The sequence below is a fragment of the Mustela erminea genome, chromosome 5, assembly GCF_009829155.1.
Source record: "Mustela erminea isolate mMusErm1 chromosome 5, mMusErm1.Pri, whole genome shotgun sequence".
Lineage (NCBI taxonomy): Eukaryota > Metazoa > Chordata > Mammalia > Carnivora > Mustelidae > Mustela > Mustela erminea.
This window is the reverse complement of record NC_045618.1, coordinates 46545928-46564939: the sequence shown is the minus strand read 5'-3', so window position 1 is coordinate 46564939 and position 19012 is coordinate 46545928. Positions and strand designations below refer to the sequence as shown.

At 54.9% G+C, this 19012-nt stretch overlaps 1 protein-coding gene across 8 annotated transcripts in view; it reads left to right on the top strand.

The window, feature by feature from the left end:
• The first annotated feature begins 830 nt into the window (after positions 1 to 830).
• Positions 831 to 19012, top strand: part of IGDCC3 (immunoglobulin superfamily DCC subclass member 3) — a 42571-nt gene continuing 24389 nt past the window's right edge. For 6 of the 8 annotated variants that reach the window (XR_004285710.1, XM_032342890.1, XM_032342883.1 and 3 more), the window contains exons 1-2: positions 831 to 1160; positions 3233 to 3538. Coding sequence is in view for 7 of the 8 variants with exons in the window: in XM_032342890.1 (XP_032198781.1) it covers positions 1082 to 1160; positions 3233 to 3538 (385 nt within the window). In the remaining variant the exon portion in view is untranslated. Of the gene's footprint in view, positions 1161 to 1234; positions 2440 to 3232; positions 3539 to 19012 lie in introns of those variants that run through there. The other 2 variants (XM_032342887.1, XM_032342888.1) reach the window with 2 other exon arrangements.

Sequence of the window (19012 nt, the reverse complement as noted above, 5' to 3'; positions counted from 1 at the left end):
GCACTCCTTGGCTCACGTGTTCTCAGACATGAAGCATTGAGAGTCGTCTTTGTGACATAGAAATGTTATTGGGAGTTTCGACTTTCAGTTTGCTTTCCCAGATACCAGGTCATTTGTTAGGACCCGTGTCCTTTAAATATCCCTGGCAACGAGCAGGAGAGATAGGATTATCTTTATCTCTCAGATGACCTCTGAGAGTGACTGCCTGGGTTGGCTGGACTAGACAGCAGGCAGTATTGGGGTCGAAACCCACGTTACTTTTGACCCACGGCCTCGGGGAAGCTGCCTTCCTACCCCTTCCACCTCCGGTCCACTCAATGCCAGAACTCTGTAGTTTAGAGAGGCCAGTCTTACAGCTAAACGTCCTAGCCTTTGGGCGGCAGGACCAGAAACCACGGAAAACCGAACCTTTGACAAGTTTGTGCAGCTTTTAGGCGTTTATCTCGAAAACATATACTTGGACTCGGTGGTGCAGGGTGCAGCAGAAACAGTGGGTCAGAGCAGACCCCACGGCTTTGAGTGTTTCTCCGCAGCCTGGACCCACTTGACAGTCCGCTGGCTCTCTCCACTTCCCCGGCCCCCCAAGTTCGGGGCTGGCCCGCGGGCAGGGGGTACGGCGCAGTAGCCCGGGACCGCGCCGGCAGCTCCAGCCACAGTTCAAAGCGCAGGGGGCGCGTCCGCCGCGAAGCCGGGAATGTCCGGCCGCTTAAAGCGCTCGCCGGCTCTTTTGTTCCCCAGACCGGGCCTCCGGGGAGAGGGGCTGGGGGAGGGGACCGGGAGGGGAGGGAAGAGGGGCGGCGGGCGGAGGGAGAAGGGCGGGGCGGGCGCGGGCGGTGCGAGTGCGGAGCGCGCACCCCGGGCGAGGCTGACAGATCGCTGGGGTGGGTGCAAGATGGCGCAAGCGGCGCTCCCCCTGCGCCCCCGGCGCTCCTAGGCAGGCATGTGGCCCCAGCCCGCCGCCGCCCGGGCTCGGCCCGGGCCGGAGCCCCGGCCCCGGCCCCGGCGCCGACCCCGCGGGACGCTGTGAGCCGCCAGAGGCCCCGGAGCCGCGCTTCGCCGAGCCGAGCGGACCGAGAGCCCCATGGCTGCTCCGCGCGCCGCGCGGCGCCGGCTCCTGCTGCCGCTGCTGCTGCCGCTGCTGCTGCCCGCGCCGAGCAACGGTGAGCGCCCCGGGCGGCCGCGGACCGAGCCCCGGGAAGGGCGAGAGGGGAGTAGGTGGGCGCGAGGAGGCGGAACTGGGGAGAGAGGCGCGGACCCTGCGGGCGGACCCGGGGCGGGAGGGACTTGTCCGAGAAGGAGAGCCTAGCGGGACGGGGCGGAGCCGGGGGAGAGGGCCCCAAGGCCGGCTGCCCGGCCCGCAGGAGGATGCTGAGGACGCGGCCCCCTAGGAGAGACTCCGATTCGGGGCGCTGAGGCTCCGGGACTCGGGCAGTACGCAAGCCCAGACCGAGGAGCACGGAGCACCGCAGAGCAGAAGCGAGGCGGGCGGGCGGGAGTTGGGGAGAGGGAGAAGCGAACCAGGGGGGCACCTCAGGGCCGAGTCCCGTCCGAGGGGGCGGGCCGGGGTGTGCGGAGCCCGACTGCGGGCCAGAGTAGCCCGAGGCGGCCGAGACCTAACGCAGCCGAGCGGGAGGGCGGGGGGACGGAGGCGGGTCCGACCGGGCACGTCCCGGGTCGAGAGTTGGCGCTGGCACCGGGAGTGCTCGGCGGAGACCAAGGCAGAAGAGGAGGCAGAGTCCCGGCGGGCCGCGCGTGGGGAGGAGGAGACCCGAGGGAGACCGCGCGACCGGGGAAGGGGAAGAGAAGCCGACCGAGAGGGAGCGAGCTTCGGGGACGCTCACGTGCCCGCCCTTCCCGGGAGGGTGCGCGGGCAGAGCGCCCCTGACCCCGGGCTCTGGGTCTGCCCGCGTTGCTGCCCAGAGCTGCGTCACCACCACTCTGTTCCCTCAGGGGCTGTAATGCGCCCATCTCACGGGAGGGGAGCGCACATCTAGGCCCTTCCCTTCCCACCCCAGGTTCTCCGAAGACGCTGGTCTAGGCGGTGTTCTCCCTCCTCTCCGCTCGGGAGAAGCAGAATACCGCGTCCGCATCTAGGAGAAACTTTATTCCTCGACTGCTGTACCGGGGTTGGGTTGGGGGCTGAAGCGGCTGAAATGCAGGGCAGGGGGAGCGTGGGTAGGGGTTTGAAAGGTTATGACCCTCAAATGTCTTAAATTATTACATATCCCTGTGGCTGGGGGATTCATCGGTAAGGCGGGTCCCCCTCCTCCTTTCTCCCCACCCACTTTCCCTCTCCCCCAACCAGGGAGGGCGCTTGTCTGTTGGGGAGGGGCCAGCTCCAGGATCACTAGTTCTCTGGAAAAGTGACGAGGGGATCTGTGGCTGCCCTTCCAGACCAGGTGGGTTCATTCCTCCCGGAGTGAGGTGATAACTGGTCTGGTAAGTTGCTCGTTGGAGAAGTTGGGAACTTGGCATCACGCCTGGGATTGGAGCTCTTGTGCTTCCTGTCGGGATTCCCCGTCATTCCCCAATCACCTTCTTCTCTCTCTCCTCATTCCCCTTCTCTTCTTCCAGCTCACTTTTGTTCTACGGGAGCGGTGAGGTCGGTCAGAGTAAGGATTCTGGAAACCTCCCTCTTCCTGAATTTTGGGAACTCTGAGTTGACGCTTGGTACCCTTCAATTCTCCTTATGACAACAGCAAAATAACCACATAAACCAAAACATAGAGTGCCCTAGGGCAGAGGCAGTGGGGCTGGCACATTGCCTAACCTGTACCTATCAGATGAGGAATGGGATGCTAGGACAGGTTGAACACTTTGACCTTGAAAGTCTGTGAGGCTGCAGTGTGTAGCCAGAGTGATCACAGAAGTGGTAGCAGCCATGTTAGAATCAGTCTTACTTTTGGATCTCAGATGTGTTACTATGAATTGTGACACCCTAGACAAGTTGTTTCATTATCTCTGGGCTTCAGTTCCCTTGTCTGTAAAACGAGGAAACAGTACAAATAATATCTCTCTCTGAGATGGTCTGCTGATTGAGAAAGGTACTGCATAAGACAGAACTTTCTAATGCATAAAATTATATATGTAATGGAGATTTCTACTGGCATTACTGAAAGATGGGGTGGGTGTACAGTTTTGGGAACTTGGGCCACCTGTGTATGAAGTTCTTCCTGCCTGTTCAGTTCACACTAACCTCTCCTTTTCCTTCCATCTCCCCTTCCCCATACAGGTCTTGGCCACTCTGCCGAACTGTCCTTTGCTATGGAGCCAAGTGATGATGTTGCAGTTCCTGGGCAGCCTGTAGTGCTGGGCTGCAGGGTGGAGGGGACCCCTCCAGTGAGAATCACCTGGAGGAAGAATGGAGTGGAGCTGCTGGAGAGTACCCATGCCACCTTGCTGGCCAATGGGTCCCTGATGCTCCCTCACTTCCAGCTGGATCAGGGAGGGAGCCCCTCAGATGAGGGTGACTATGAGTGTGTGGCTCAGAACCGCTTTGGACTCGTGGTCAGCCGGAAGGCTCGAATCCAGGCTGCAAGTAAGTGGACACCCCTTACTGTCTTTTCCTACACTGGGGATCCAGGGTCTGCCCAGGGGTTGGGGGCAGGGGAAGCAATTCCCTCTTCTGCAGCCTTCTGGAGGACTGATTTCTCAGCATGGGTCAGTTGAGATGTACATAGTGGTCATTTGTGGCGGTGGAATTATATCCTGTACTCATTTAACTGACTGGAATGGGATTCGGCAAGAATACAGCCAAATACTGCTGCAGGGAGAGGGAGAGAAAGAGAGCAAGCTTTATCCAACTCTTGGGTCGGTGTGTCTTAGCTTCCACGTGGCTACACTGGGAATGTCCCAGTCCATCGAGTGGGATGCTCGTGTCTCAAGAAACAACTGTCATACTTTATGGGTGATTTAAGAGAATTTTGAAGGACAATTTGGCTACATTGCAATTTTAAATTATGTGGTGACTTTCAGATCTTTTGGGTAGGATAATGATATTCGGAAGCTTGTCAACAATTCATTTTACAAAAAATATGGTAGGTTAATTTCAAGGTTATCACAATGATGACATTACTCCCACTCACCTTCATGCTAATGTGCCTCTTTAAAAAAAATTCAGCTTTATTGAGGGATAATTAACAATAAAATTGTAAGTCTTTAATGTGCACGTGGTGGTGACTTGACATCTGATGTGTTTTGCATGGGAGAGAAAGGGCCAGGCGGGGTGTTTCAGTTCTAGAATTGTGCTTTGCTTACACTGATCGACCACCATTAGTTGAGACGAAATGATGGCTGTGTTCTACTGTCCTGTCCCGCAAAAATTCAGTTGTTCTTTAATTTATGCGTACTCGTGGTTGTGTAAGCCAGAATTATCTATGGATCTTGAAGGGGGCAAGCTGGGGATGTGAGGCAAGGTGTGTGTCAGGCTTGAAAACCACTGCTCTTGAGAGAAGGCGAAAGTTTTAGCAAGTGCTAGGTAGTTCTCTACCTCACAACTTTGTACTTCCGGGGGAGTGCCCCTTAAAGACTCTGCTTACAGAGGCTATGCCTTAAAGGTGTTGGTAATAATTCTATTTTTTTAAAAAGATTTTATTTATTTTATTTGACAGACAGAGATTACAAGTAGGCAGAGAGAGAGAGAGAGAGAGAGAGGAGGAAGCAGGCTCCCTGCTGAGCAGAGAGCCCGATGCGGGACTCGATCCCAGGACCCTGAGATCACGACCTGAGCCGAAGGCAGCGGCTTAACCCACTGAGCCACCCAGGTGCCCAATAATTCTATTTTTTAAAGATTTTATTTATTTACTTATTCATTTGAGAGCAAGCACAAGTGGGGATGGCAAGGAGGCAGAGGCTGAGAGAGAAACAGACTCCCCGCTGAGCAGGGAGCTGACGGGGCTCCATACCAGGACCCTGAGATCATGACCCGAGGGGAATTCGGGCAGCTGCTTAACCAACTGAGTCACCCGGGTGCCCTGTATAATTTCAGCTAATGTTACCAAGCCCTTGCTGTGTGCTGGGTCCCCTAGGTGTTCTGCATGAAAGTTCAGTTATCACAATGGCCTGGAGAAGACAGGCAGTCTTTGCCCCCGTTTGACAGATGGGAAAATCAAGAGGCAGAGGGATCCCGGGACGCTGCAGTAGGCAGAGGAGCTGGGCTGAAGTCTGGGCAGTAGAAGCCCTACCCATCCTGCCTACCTCCCATGGCATGCCGCTGGTGCCCCCGCTGAGGGCCTGCCAGTTTCCTCCTGGCTCTTAGGGCATTTGCCCAGTTGCTCGGAATGGCTGGTGAGTGATGAATCGTTCTGAGGCAGGAGGCTTCTCACTGAGTTGAAGATGCCCCTTTGTTCTAAAGAAGGCTGATTCAGGCCCCCATATGGAGCTCGCTGGGAGGCAGCCCTGGACCTGGAGACCCAATCACTTCTGGCTCAGCGACCCCTCCACGCCAGCTCTCGGCGGTGCAGGGAAGGCTGGTGCGGCCTCTCAGCAGATGGCGGGGTATGAGGAAGAGAAGCATGGACGTGGATGCAGGGCAGGGCCCCCAAGATTGGCCGGGGAGAGAAGTAAGATTTCTTGGGGAGAGGATCCCCACACTGTCCCCGGCTTGTGTATCAGCACTGGCCCCTACATTGCCAGCCTAGAATTCTGGAAGATAAATCCCAGGTGTTTATATATAGCTAATTGTAAATGTGCTTTTCTATAAATGGTAATACCTTCAAGATGTCTGGTCTCCTTAAACTACAGTATAAGAAACTGAGCTGTGGGCTGGGAGAAGGGCCAGTGGGTGAGGTCAGCGTGGTTAATCCTTTGGGGTCCTGGAGACAGCTGGGGGGTTGCCTCTAAGCACCAGCGATCTGATATGGCCTCTCTCTCCCCTGCAAGGCTTGTGACCCCATGGGGGAATGCTTGGGTACCAAGCAACCGGGTGGCTGGATCTCCTTTTCTCACTTCACAAGCTGATGTCCCTAGAAACCTCCAAAGCTGATTAGCTGCCTGAGTTTTCTCCTTTGGTAATAACTCCCTGCCCGTGTGCCTGCGGGCGCTGCAGATGTTGTGTGACATGGGAGGGTGCCTTGCTGAAAGGTGTGAGGAGCCCTCTGGAGCTCCTGCCTCTCCTGCCTGCTCCCTGGGGGCTAATGGGGAATCGGCAGGCTTAGCAAGACTCACAGACACACAGTCTACCCAGCGGATTCACCAGTGGGGCACACAGAGGCCCAGGTCTGTGGGGGGGAGCCCTGCTGGGGCCTCTGAGCTCTGGGCCTGAGGCCACAGCTAGAAAAGCCCCCTCTTGGGGTGCCTCGGTGGATTAGAGCCTGTGCCTTCGGCTCAAGTCATGATCCCAGGGTCCTGGGATCAAGCCCCACATCAGGCTCTGTGCTGGGCAGGGAGCCTGCTTCTTCCTCTCTCTCTACCTGTTTCTCCGCCTACTTGTGATCTCTGTCTGTCAAATAAATAAATATCTTTTAAAAAAAGCTCCCTCTTCCATCCCAGTGGCCTCAGATGTTGTCATCAAAAGATGGCCTGACCAGGCTGGGCTACATTGCACGCTGGTTCCTTGGTGGCTTCTGTTCCCAGTATCTCCTTTTTAGGACAGAGTGGCTCAGGGTCCTAAGACCTGAGGTCCTAATTCCTGCTTCTGGCATGTCTGGTTTTCTGCCTTGCAGTTCCTTGTGCTTGGGGTCTGGAGGCTGCAAACTGAGACACTTGTTAATAATGAGACAGACCCGGACAAGTTAGCCTCTCTCTGGGCCAGATTCCTCACCTGTGAAATGTGCATATACTCCTACATTTGTGGGATGGTTGGAAGGACTGACACATCCCATGATTTGCCTACTATACAGGAGGCACATGGGAGCCAATACGGCATTCTTCATCGAAAGGTGATTTTACAGATATTGCCAGCAAAAGCAAACTGCCTGACTGTGTTCCCAGCCCCCAGCTCTCTCCCTCACTGGGATTCGGTTAGGAAGTACACCAGGGAAATCTACCAGGGAGTGGAATTATTGGAGCCAGAGAGCAACTTGTTCTGTTTTAACTCTTTCCTGGGAGGGCCTGGGGATTCTCCCAAGCCTCAGAGTATGGGCTGAAGCCGGGTTAGCCTCTGAAACCCTCTGCCATCCCTCTGGAGGGCCCCTGGGAGGGTATGTGTGTCACCTGACCCAGGGGGAACATGTGCATTGCCTCACACCTGTTGAAGTCTGTGTACCTGGACGACCCCAAAGAGGGTTGGGCAATGGGGCTCCTAGCTGGCTCAGTAGATGGAACATGTGACTCTTGATCTTGGGGTTGTGAGTTTGAGCCCCACGATGGGTGTAGAGATTACTTAAAAATAAAATCTTTTGGGGCGCATGGGTGGCTCAGTCGGTTTAGCATCTGACTCTTGGTTTCAGCTCAGGTGATCTCCCAGTTGTGGGATCGAGCCCCGGGTCAGGCTGTGCTCAGTCCAGAGTGCTTCAGGTTCTCTCTCCCTCTTCCTCTCATTCACAATCTCTCTCTCTCTCTTTTTTTTAAAGATTTTATTTATTTGACACAGAGAGAGATCTCAAGTAGGCAGAGAGGCAGACAGAGAGAGAGGAGGAAGCAGGCTCCCTGCTGAGCAGAGAGCCTGATGCGGGGCTCGATCCCAGGACCCTGAGATCATGACCTGAGCCAAAGGCAGAGGCTTAACCCACTGAGCCACCCAGGTGCCCCCACAGTATCTCTTTCAAATACATATAAACATACATAAAACTTTTTTTTTTTTTGAGAGAGAGAGAGGGAGAAGTAGGGGGAGGGGCAGAGGGCGAGAGAAAATATTTTTTTTTTTAAGATTTATTTATTTATTTGAGAGACAGAGAGAGAAATTCAAGCAGACTTGGTGTTGAGCCTGATGTGGGGCTTGATCTCCCACCCCTGAGATCATGATGTGAGCCAAAACCAAGAGTCGGATGCTCAACGAACTGCGCCACTCAGGGCCCCTGAGAGAGAGAATCTGAAGTGAGCACCAGACTGGGCTCAGTCTCACAACCCTGAGATCATGACCTGAGCTGAAATCAAGAGAGAGAGGGATGTTTAACTGACTGAGCCACCCAGGCACCCCCAAAATGAAATCTTAAAAAAAAAAAGATGGGCTAGATACAAGGAGGGGGAATGCTTGGGGGACCCACCCTTAACTCCCCTCAGGCAGATGCCCTCAGGCCCTACCCTTCACTTCCTGGTCCTATGCCCCTTGGAGAATCGGAGCAAAGATCTATGTGATCTAGAGCGGGACTTCACAAATGCTACTGTGCCCATGAAGTACCTGGGGAACCTGATAAAATTTGTATTTTGAATCAGAAGGTCTGTCTACGGCCATACCACCCTGAACGCGCCCGATCTCGTCTGAATCAGTAGGTCTAGGCCAAGGCCTGGGGTCCTGCATGTCTCACCAAAGGCCAGGCGATACTGATGGATCCTGCTGGTTCACAGGTGCTAGAGTAGAGCTCGCCCCCCAGGCCATCCACCATCTCTGGTGTGGGGGTGTGTGGGCAACACAGTAAGGTTGGCAGAATGTGGTGCAGGAGCAAACCCAGATGGGTTTGGACCCCAGCTCTGCCACTCACCGATGAGTTACTAATCCTCTTGAGCCCTCGTCTGAAAAAATGGTCATTACCCTATCAGCCTATCAAGGCTGTTGGAGGATGAAATGAGTAGATTGGGTGTAAAAACCTGGCATGGGGCTTGACCTCTAGACATTAAGTAGTTTTGTCAGTGCTAGGTACTGACCACTAATTTAGGATGAGGTTCAGCCTATCTGGATGGTGGCCCAGTCCTCCAAGAGCCAGGATGGCCTCCCTCCCTGCCTGGGGCTGTCCCCACAGGGCAGGCCCAGCAGTGGCTGTGAGGGTAAACTGCAGAAGCTACTGCCCCCACTGGACGGACATGGACAAGTCACTTACCTGTACGGAGTCTTTATTTTCTAGATATAATATTTTATCTTAAAATTCCAATGCAAGTTGTTTACAGTTACTTTTTTAAAATTTGCTTATTTTTAATTTTTTTTAAGATTTTATTTATTTATTTCATAGAGAGAGCGCACAAGCAGACAGAGCTGCAGGCAGAGAGGGAGGGGGAAGTAGGCTCCCTGCTGAGCAGAGAGCCCGATGCGGGACTCGATCCCAGGACCCTGAGATCATGACCTGAGCCGAAGGCAGCGGCTTAACCCACTGAGCCACCCAGGCGCCCTAAGTTTACTTATTTTTTAGCAGTCTCTACACCCAATGTGGGTCTCAAACTCATGACCCAGAGTTGCATGCTCTACCTACTGACCCAGCCAGGCACGCCTTAGCCTCAAAATGGGGAAATAGGACTTCCCAACAAAGAATGTTATGAGGATTACCTGTGATGGTCTGGGTGAAGAACTTAGCACTGTGCAAGGCACCTAGAAAGTGTTCCTCAAATATTAACATTATTATTCTGAGAAATGCGGGGGTTCTAAGCTCCTCTTGTGTGGATTCCAGGAAGGCCCTTGGTGAGCCCAGACTCCTAGGAAGAGGCTGTGGGGTCAGGCAAGGGGGAGTCTTTCCTGCTGCCTCCACCGACTTCTCAGACCCTCAGGCACCCACTTCTAAAATCTTGATTCATTCTCAACCCATCTGAGGGAAAGCAATTTAAACAGCTACTCTGGAACCCACTTTTAGCAGCAAGGTCCGTGGTTGTGTGAATCTGGGATCAGGGTCTGGAGCCAGATCTGGGGAACCAACTTGGAGCTGGGGGAAAGGGCCAGTGGCAGAAGAACCATGGGCTGGAGCTAATGGGGAGAACAGTTTGTGTGGGGGGTTCAGTGTATTGAGGGGACCCCAAAGTGTTTCAGGGTAGGGCAGTGGGCTATGTAGGGAAGCGGTTCCTGGTGCAGTGGCTGGGAACCCCAGAGGCCTGTGTCACCTGGAGGTTGGACACTCAGGCCTGGTATATAGAGCCCAAGCTTCTCTCTCCTCCTTGAAGGGCAGCTCAGCTGAGGTATCCCTGAGGAAGCCCCCACCAACTGCCTCTCAATCACATACATCTGCCTACCAAGTGGAGCAGGAAGCAGGTGTCGCAGGGGAAATGTCACTGGTGTGACAAGCGGGCTGGCAATGCAGAGGCCGGCTCTCCTTTCCTGCAGCTCACGTGTAACTAGAGTCAGGTGCAAATGGGGGAGGGTCAGGCCCTTTCCACATGCCAGTTGATACCCCACTGACGCTCCTCGGACAGTCAGTCCCTAGCCGCTGTGAGGTGTGATGGAAGGGTGCTTGCCCGGACACTGGGCTCCTGCGTGGCCCTGGGCAAGTCACTCACCCTCTCTAGGGTTTGCTTTCCTTATTGTGAAAGTGGGTGCTTGAACTCCGATTCTTGTCTGCTCTAAGGTGTGAAGGCTTGTTTGCCATCCAGGCGGTCCTGGGGACATGCTCGCCTTTGCTGGGCCTTTTCCCAGTCTCTTCTTGCCCCTGTTTGTCCCTTAGCCGATCAGTTTCCTCTCCCCCAGCTAAGGCAGGGTGGAATCATGGCCTGTGGCACTCAGGCTCAAGCTTCCCCTCAGTGATGGCTGCTTACATTGTTAAGTACTGTTTTGTGGCTGCATATTCCATCTGTCTCCTCAACTAGACTTCAGGCTCCTAAAGGGCTTTGCTTTTGTATTTCTCACGTCCCCCGCCTGTGGAGCTTGGTAAAAACTAAATGAACATGTGGCCCTGCGGGTGCAAAGCTCGCTCTCCCTTGTTTCTCTTGCTGCTTCTCCCTTGCTTTCTCTCTGTGTGTGTCTCTCCTGGCCTTGTAATTGATCGCATAGCTCAGAGGAGCAGAAGCTCAGGAGCGGGCCAGGTCGGTGAGGGAACAGAGCACACCCGGCAAGATCGGCAAGATCGTGGGCGGCTGCTGCTGGGTGTTTTTTTTTTTTTTTTTAAAGATCCTACCCATTCATTTGACAGACAGAGATCACAAGTAGGCAGAGAGGCAGGCAGAGATGGGGGGAAGCAGGCTCCCCGCTGAGCAGAGAGCCCGATGTGGGGCTCGATTCCAGGACCCTGGGATCATGACCTGAGCCGAAGGCAGAGGCCTTAAATCACTGAGCCACCCAGGTGCCCCTGCTGCTGGGTGTTTATCTGCAGAGGACCTGAGACTCTTCCTGGCCACATGGAGTGTGAGGCAGAGACCAAAGCACTTGGCACCTTTCAGGCGTGGGTCTCCGGGTCTCCTGCCTTGAACTTCAGTCCCTTGCTGGATGAGGTCCCTGTCCCTAGCCACACTGGCCCCAGCTGAGGGGGGAGGGTCCCACTCGCCCCCACCCGCAGGACTCGAATGTGGAAGTCGAATGCTTCTGGTTCCCACACCTTGGCTCCACTGTCGCAGGCAGCCAGCTGGCCCCTTGAACACAATGTGCAAATCTCCTCTGTTCCTGTTCCCGGCATTGTCCGTGGCCGGGCGCCTTGGCTGGGAATGTGGGCCCGTGAATAGGAGAGGCATTTGCAGCCTGCAAATGAAACAGGCCCCCAGCCCCCCTTAACCCCTTGTCCCCTCCCCGCCCCCAGGGAGAAAGGACTTTTTCACTCCTGGCTTTCTTGTATTGCCTTTCCTTCTCCTCTCCAGAGTCCCTGCCGGCCAGAGAGTGAGAGTGAGTGTGCGTGTGTGTGTGTGTGTGTGTGTGTGTGTGTGTGTGTGTGAGAGACTTTTTACAGCAGCTTGGAGGCTGTTCTACACAGGCTTCAAAAACAGTAGAATGGAACAGAAGGGCATGTGGGATGGAAAACCAAACTGCTCGCGGCTGTCTTTGTTTAAACTGGACCAAGTGATTCAAAAAATGTCTGTCTTGTGTGATTCACCTAGGGCACCCAAAGCTTCTCTGACCATAGCCTTGTTGCACCCAGGAATGGAGAGACCTGTAGTGTGTGTGTGCTGCCACATGGACCTGTGTGGGGACCTGAGCATGCAGGTGTGTGCCTGAAGGAGGTGTATGGAGCCCAGGATTGGGGTCCCTCTCTTCTCCAAGCACTTCCCTTGGGCATTGTGGCCAGACTGGAAGGCTAGAGTGGACAGAACAGGCACAGGCCAAGAGACCATGGTCGGTGATGTTTAGGTCCCACAAGGAGTGATACTCAGCCAGCTGAAGCGAGAGAAGAGGAAGATAATCCTCAGGTCACTGGTGCAGGGTGGGGGCTCACCTCATGGGCTTGCAGGCATGGGAGCACCTTGGGACTTGACACCATATTCTTAGTTATTTATTAGGCAGTGCCAACAGTCTGACTGCAGTCCGAGCCCGCTGGCCTGTGTGGCTCCGTATCCCCCCCAAGGATCACTCTTTGATTTCTCATCTTGCTTCCGGTTCACCACCTCCAAGAAATGCTAACCCAACTCTTGTGACTGCCCTCAAGTATAAGGTTAGGACAGAAGACAGATGGGAGCAGTCCCGGTGGCTTCCTGAGAAGGGGTGCCTGGACACGCGCCACTGGGACCAGTGAAGGTGGAAAGGCAGGGGTTGAGCAAAGGCCTGAGGAGGGGCAAGCAGGAGGAGCTCCTGGCCAGACCCCAGACCCCAGGGAGATGGAGGGAGTGGGGAGTATGGGCCTACGGCCAGTCAGCCAGCCACCCAATTCAGGCAGGGGGAGAAAAGTGTGATGCAGCGGGTTCACCTCCCAGCTTCTCCCACGCACTTTTCTCTCTCCTCTCTGGATTTTGGCTTTGACACTCTCCCACAGACTGCACTCCACCTCTGCCTTCCTGTGGGGTCATGCTTAACATCTTTGTCTTTGTTGTCCTCAGCCCTGTTCCTCCCGCCCTGTCCTTTCTCCTGCTCCTCTCTCCCGTGTTCTATCCTTCCTCCTGCCTGTTTCTCCAATTGTGGCAACGCTGTGTCCACCATCCTCTCTTTGCTGGGGGAGAGAGCCTCCTGAGAAGCTCAGTCCTGGGCACAGAGCAAAGAGATAAGAAGAGGAGATGGAGAGGGTCAGGTTTAAAGATGACCCCCATGGAAATGGTCCATGGCCTCCCCAGCAAGCCAGAGCCCCCTGGGGGCAGACCTTCCCTGGGAGGAACCTGAGAACACTGGCCCCTGCTTGAGGCTTGTCTCTGAGCCTGGACACTGACCACGGTGGGTGGTGGGGGCAGCCCCAGGCCGCTCTCTGGAATGCTGGTGTTGGGTTGCAGTACAGATGCGAGCAGTGATAATGGGCAGGAACTGGACTTTCTGGTCTGGCTGCTGCCCCAAGGCCATTGGAATGTGAAGGGGGGACCAAAGAGAGGCTCCAGGGCCTTAGGGTGGGCAGACGGAGACCAGACCACCTAAATGGAGAGGAGGGGCAGACCACCGTGAGAGAGAACAGAGTCCTCGCCCTTTCCCTGAGTTGCAGGCTGCAGCAAAAGACCCTGCAGATCTCCCCCTAGCTAGGACCTCGGAGGCTTCCCAGCCTCCAGCGGGACCACAGGCATCCAGAGCAGAGGGACTAGCTTTGGAGCTCATCTGGTCCAAGCTTTTCCTTTTACAGACTTGAAAACTGAGTCTCCAAGTAGGTAACCTGCCCAGGGACATGGCTGGTTCTCCAGCCTGGGCAGGTAAGAGAGCCTCCTGGGCACGTCACCTCTCTCACGGGCCTAGTGCCTCTCCGGATGGGGAGGGGAGGGGTCTTTTTATGTGCTCCCTGCACCGAGGGGAAGCTGGTACATGTATACATATATTTCTCTTTTTCTTGTGCCCTGCCCTGCCCTAGGCTTTATCTGTGATTGTGGTTCTGGATATTTGTTGACCAGCAAATGTTGAGTGTGGGGCTCCTGACATCCACGGCGTATTTCGGGGGCATCCAAGTTTCCAGAGCACACTGGATGTTGAGCCTTGTGACTCGAGGGTGACCTGTGTGTGGGCACTTGCACTGAACTAACTAGTAGAAGTCTTCCTAGTAATATGGGGCCGCACTGTCCTAAGGCCTTGATGTGTTAATTTACTTAATTCCCACAACATTTCCCTTAATAGGTATTACTAGTCCTATTTTACAGATGAGTAAACAGAAGCCCAGGATGGTTCATTAACTTGCCCAAGGGCACACAGTATAAGCAGGGAAGCTGGGATTTAAACCCAGGTCTGCCAGACCCAAAGATCAATGGCCTGAGGGCCTTTAGAGGGGGCTGGAGTCCCTGGAGAACAGAATCAGAATTACTGCCGTAGAAATAGAGCTGGGTACCTTGACACATACAGGGTGGAGATGGGGAGTGTTGGGAGCAGAGCCTTGAACCCTGGCCAAAGTGGGAGCCACTTCCAGCGGGGCCAGGATGGGCTACACGCCCCCCCACCCCCACCCCGCCCGGAGCCGCTGCTGGAGGCCCACAGCGTGGAGGGCCAGTTAGGCTGGCAGGCTCTGCACAGAGAAGTCTTGCTCTGCCCCAGTGCAGGATGCAGGTTCCTGGCAGGCGAGGAAGTTGAGAGGGTGCCGGGGCTGCTGGCGCTGGAGGTGGGAGTTGCTTCTTCCCGAGGAGGAAAGACAAGTTCCCCTCCCCCCTGGGGCCCCCTCAGCTCCCTTTCCCTTTCTTGTTTCCGCATAATGACGCTGATTGCTCCACATCTGTCATAATTACTCTTTGTTTGAAAATTCAGAACAAATCACAGGAGAGGAACTGGTGTGGCTAGAGAAGGCTCCTTCTCCCCAGGGGTCCTGTGGGGTGGGGGAGAGGAGGAGGAGAGAAGAGCCATAATCAGCCTACAGGAACCAAGCTGCTGATTGTCCTTGTGCTGTCCCCTTGCCTGGGCAGGGTGGCCTAAGGCCTCCTGGGGTTGGATGCCTCTCTCCTGAAGCCCAAGGCTACAGTCTGCTGGGGTGACTGGGAGAATCCACCCCCACCCCACCCTGGAGGAGGGGTCTCGGTTTGGGCCCCCGCCCTCCTGGCCCCACTGAACAATGAGTTGGATGGCAGGCTTCACGAAGCAGGCTTCTTGGTAACCTGAGCAGCACAGCAAGGAGGGACAGGCTGTGCGTGCTGGAAGGGTGCAGGGAGCCTTACTGGCAAGGGGAGAGGGAAGTTCTTGCTGGGGTCCTTGGATCAAAGCAGGCACTGGGTCTTGGGGTGACAGCCAGAAACAGGGGAATTGTACTTCTGGGAAGCACAAAACCCATCCTCTTGAGATCCAGCAGCTTCCCTGGGTGCTCAAGTTTTCCTCATAGTCGCCCCCCACAGACCTGACCGCTGCTGCTGCTGCTGCTGCTGCTGCAAGTCCTGCTTCCTGCCCCCATGCCCAGCCTGAAGGCTCTTGGTTTGGGGAAGCTGATAACTCCTGGGGCATGTGCTCTGGCCTGCAGCCCTGCCTGCCACCAGCATGCCTCCATGTCCCCCCTCCCAACTAAGCCCTTTCCCACCTGGGATTGTGTCTGCAAAGCCTCTGCACAAGTGGGGAGAAATCAAGGACAGCCTGTAATGTGTCCCCAGACCCCACCTGTAATAAAACTCCACTTGCTCCTGCCATGGGACGGTGGTGAGAAGACCGACACCCTCAAGGAGCAGAGCCATTGTGGGAGATGCAGACAGACTGGAACTGAGGCTTGGCTCAGCTCTGGGTTCAAGCTTTCTGCTCCCTACCCCCAGAGCTGCTGGGCCTCAGTTTGTCTTGGCGGGAAGTGGGAGGGCGTGCTGCCCTACTTGGTCTTTGAAGGGGAGAGAAGGAGTAGGATCCAGGCATTTGTGGGGTGTAGGGTCCTACCTCCCCATCCTCTTGCCACCACGCAGCTGGCGCTCTTTATTGGGACTTTAGTGGGCTTTGGTGTTAAGCAGGGCAGGAAGCTGAAGAGAGGGGGAGAGCTGAAGCCAGGCCCCACACGAGGTACCTGGCTTACACTGGCTTGGAGGGGACACCTCCTGTGGCCCCACCACTATTGAGGGCCCTGGATTGACTCAGACACCATCATGCTTACTTCTGTGCCCTCCCTGGATCCCACCTCTGGATTTTCTAGTGTCAGTGTTCAACTCACCCCTGTATGACTTTGGACCCGTCAGTTCACAGTGCCTCAGTTTCCTCATAGGTGGGAGGCAGTGTGAAAAGAGCCAGATTAAAAGATTCCTCAAGTCCCTTCTCCCTTCTAAGGTTTGGAGGCGCTGACTCGATTTTGTCTTGCCCAGCGTCCCTCCTCCCAACCCTTCCCCTCCGCGCCCCTCTCCAGGCTCGCTCCAGCTCTCTCCTCCGTCTCCCTCTCTCGGGCTCTCCTGGCGCGCTGGGCTTGGCCTCCTCCTTTTCTAAATGTTAGGATCAAAGTTTGGCAGAAAAGCTTCCCCGCCGTTCTCACTCGCCTTAGCTCCCCCTCGGCCCCGGCCGGTCGTGCACGTGTCCCAAGTCCCCGGACTGCGGGCCGTCCCCGCCGCGTTCCGGAGGGCGCGCGCCACAGCCGGGGCTCCGCTCCCCGCCCCGCCCCGGGCCCCGCTTGTTGTCACCGCGGCGGGAGGAGGGACGATCCACCCCAGACACCAAGCGCGGCCGCCTCTCGCCCAGGCCAGGCCTGGCGGGCCAGGCGGGCGGCAGAATCAATGTGCATTCAATTAACCCCGCGCCGCGCAGTCGCTGGCCGCCGACGCCCCGTGCCTCATGCGTCTGTGTGGGTGTGAGGGACGACGTGTGTGCGTGTGCAAGTGTGTGAGTGTACGCTGTCTGTGAGTGTCCGGCTGTTCTCGCTTCCTGGACTCGGTGCCTGGGGCAGGGGCACTACCCCCCAGGGCTGCGCTGGCCAGGTGGGAAGGGACATTTTACCTGGTAACTTAGGGACTGGCCCCTGCCAACCTGGGGCCTGGAACTGGTCTGGGGCAGGAAGATGGAGCGTGAGAGCGGAGGGCTGGAGGTCCCAAGGCCTCCTCCCCGTTGGCTTGGGGTTGTAGGCCAGGGATTTCTGACCCTGGGCTAGAGCTAGACCAAAGTTTGTGGGCAAATCTTTAAGCAGGCCACCTCTAGGGGCAAAGGAAGCAGAGAGGGTCCCAGAGCCTTTACGGAAGGACAGACTTGAACACTAGGATGGGTGCTTGGGGGTGTTCTAACCCCAAGTCAGACAGGAATGGGGAGTCGGGGAGCTCTCCAGGCTTTGCTCATTCACCCTGATCCTACTTTCCCCTGTTCCTCAGCCTCCTGCCCCCATTTCTCATATCCCTGCTGCGGAAACAGGTCCAGAAGAGAGGGCATTGCCCCCAAGTTCTGGGTATACAGAGCTGGGACAGAAGGGGTGTGATGTTCTTTTCAACATGCTGATTGGCAAAATGGTATTTGGGCTCCTGCTCAGAGCCACGATCTTAGGGAATTGAAATCCAGTCTTTGGCCCATGACAAACAATTCTTGGATCTTTTTTTGTCATCTTCACATTTGGTTTGTTTTTTTCCTCACTGCCCCCCTTTTGGGTTATTGTTTTCCCCAACAACCTGACTTATCTGGAACATCCCCCCTCTTTCTGCAGCAATTTCTTTCACCCTAATTTTTTGAGGTCTCTTGAAATTGTATTTCAAACCTCAAGCACCTCAGAGAAGCCCTAATTTAGTCTCCCTTGCAGATTGGATTAGAATATTCTTGATTCCATTATGTCAGCTCACCAGTAATTTCACGTAGAATGAGCCTCACAATTGAGCCTCTTTGATATTCCTGCTCTGCTGTGTTTCTGGTTTGGCTTCTCAAATCAGTAATTTTCCCATCAAACTGTGGCAAAAATCAAGATCTTGCAAGTAAGCTGGTAAGTGTAACACTGATGGGATCAAGGCTTTCTTGAAATAAAACAATGTAGTTTTTATTACATCAATTAAAGAAGCATTCTTTATGCCTTTTTTTTAAAAAAGATTTTATTTATTTATTTAACAGACAGAGATCACAGGTAGGCAGAGAGGCAGGCAAAGAGAGAGACAGGAGGAAGCAGGCTTCCCGAGGGGCAGAGAGCCCGATGCAGGGCTTGATCCCAGGACTCAATTCCAGGACTCTGGGATCATGACCTGAGCCGAAGGCAGAGGCTTTAACCCACTGAGCCACCCAGGCGCCCCTCTTTATGCTTCTTTATGGGCTTTATGCCCAGCTTTGTTTTGGGGTGGGGCGAATCCAGGTACACAGTCTTTTCTGGGACAATGAGTATATAGCTTGTCCCTCCCCACTGGTCTGCAAACTCTTTGAGGGGAGGGGCTAGCTTCGATGGGCATCCTCAGCGCTGGGCACAGTGCTTGGCCTGGAGTTGGTGCCTGATGAGGGTGAGCAAATGGGGAGCCGTGGGTACATGAAGCGGGAGGCTAGGAATACCTCCTGCCTGCTGGGGGTTACTTACCCTCTGGGGCTCAACAGCCCAGTTTGGAGAACGGCAGACAAAGTTACATCAGAAGTTATTCCTCATGGGTCTATGGGTGTGGTTTTGCCTGTGCTATTCTCCGCTAGCTTTTGAGCAGAGAGTGGTCCTGTCTGCATCTAACTGTAACCTAGGGCTCTCATCCCAGCCTCTTCTGGTATTAAAGAGCACCTGGCTCTCCCTATTCTGTTCCCTTCCTTGAAACATCCTACTTCCAAGGTCCCACCACTGGCCACCTTGGGGAGGGGAGGGATTCAGCTGAGCTATAGGTGCTACTCCTTAGTGCTGAATAGGAAGGGCCTGGCCTGGCAAGTTCAGACCTCGGTCCTGCCACTGCAGGAGAGGTGACTACCAGTACTCAGTCAAGCAGGAGGAGGGGGCATGGAATGGACACCCTCCCAGACAAGCTGGAGAAGGTCCCAGAATGCCAGACTAGTGGCCTCACCCCGAAAAGAGCTTACAGGCCAGGCCAGTTTCCATTTGAACAAGCGTCCTTCTGCCCTCCAGCTTCCTATAATCCCCTTCAGAAACACTAGCCCTACATGTCCTGCCAGCCTTCCTGTTATCTTAAAAAGTCATAACCATGATAACAAAGTCTCCTGTGAATATTCACATGTTGCTGTGGGAATGGATAAGGGGGGAAAAGCCTAGTATCGTTATTATACTCATTATCTTTCTGTCAGAATTCTCACCCATGGAGCATTTTTTAAACGTGCTTATGGTGTTCAGTTTGGGGAAAGAAGAGATAT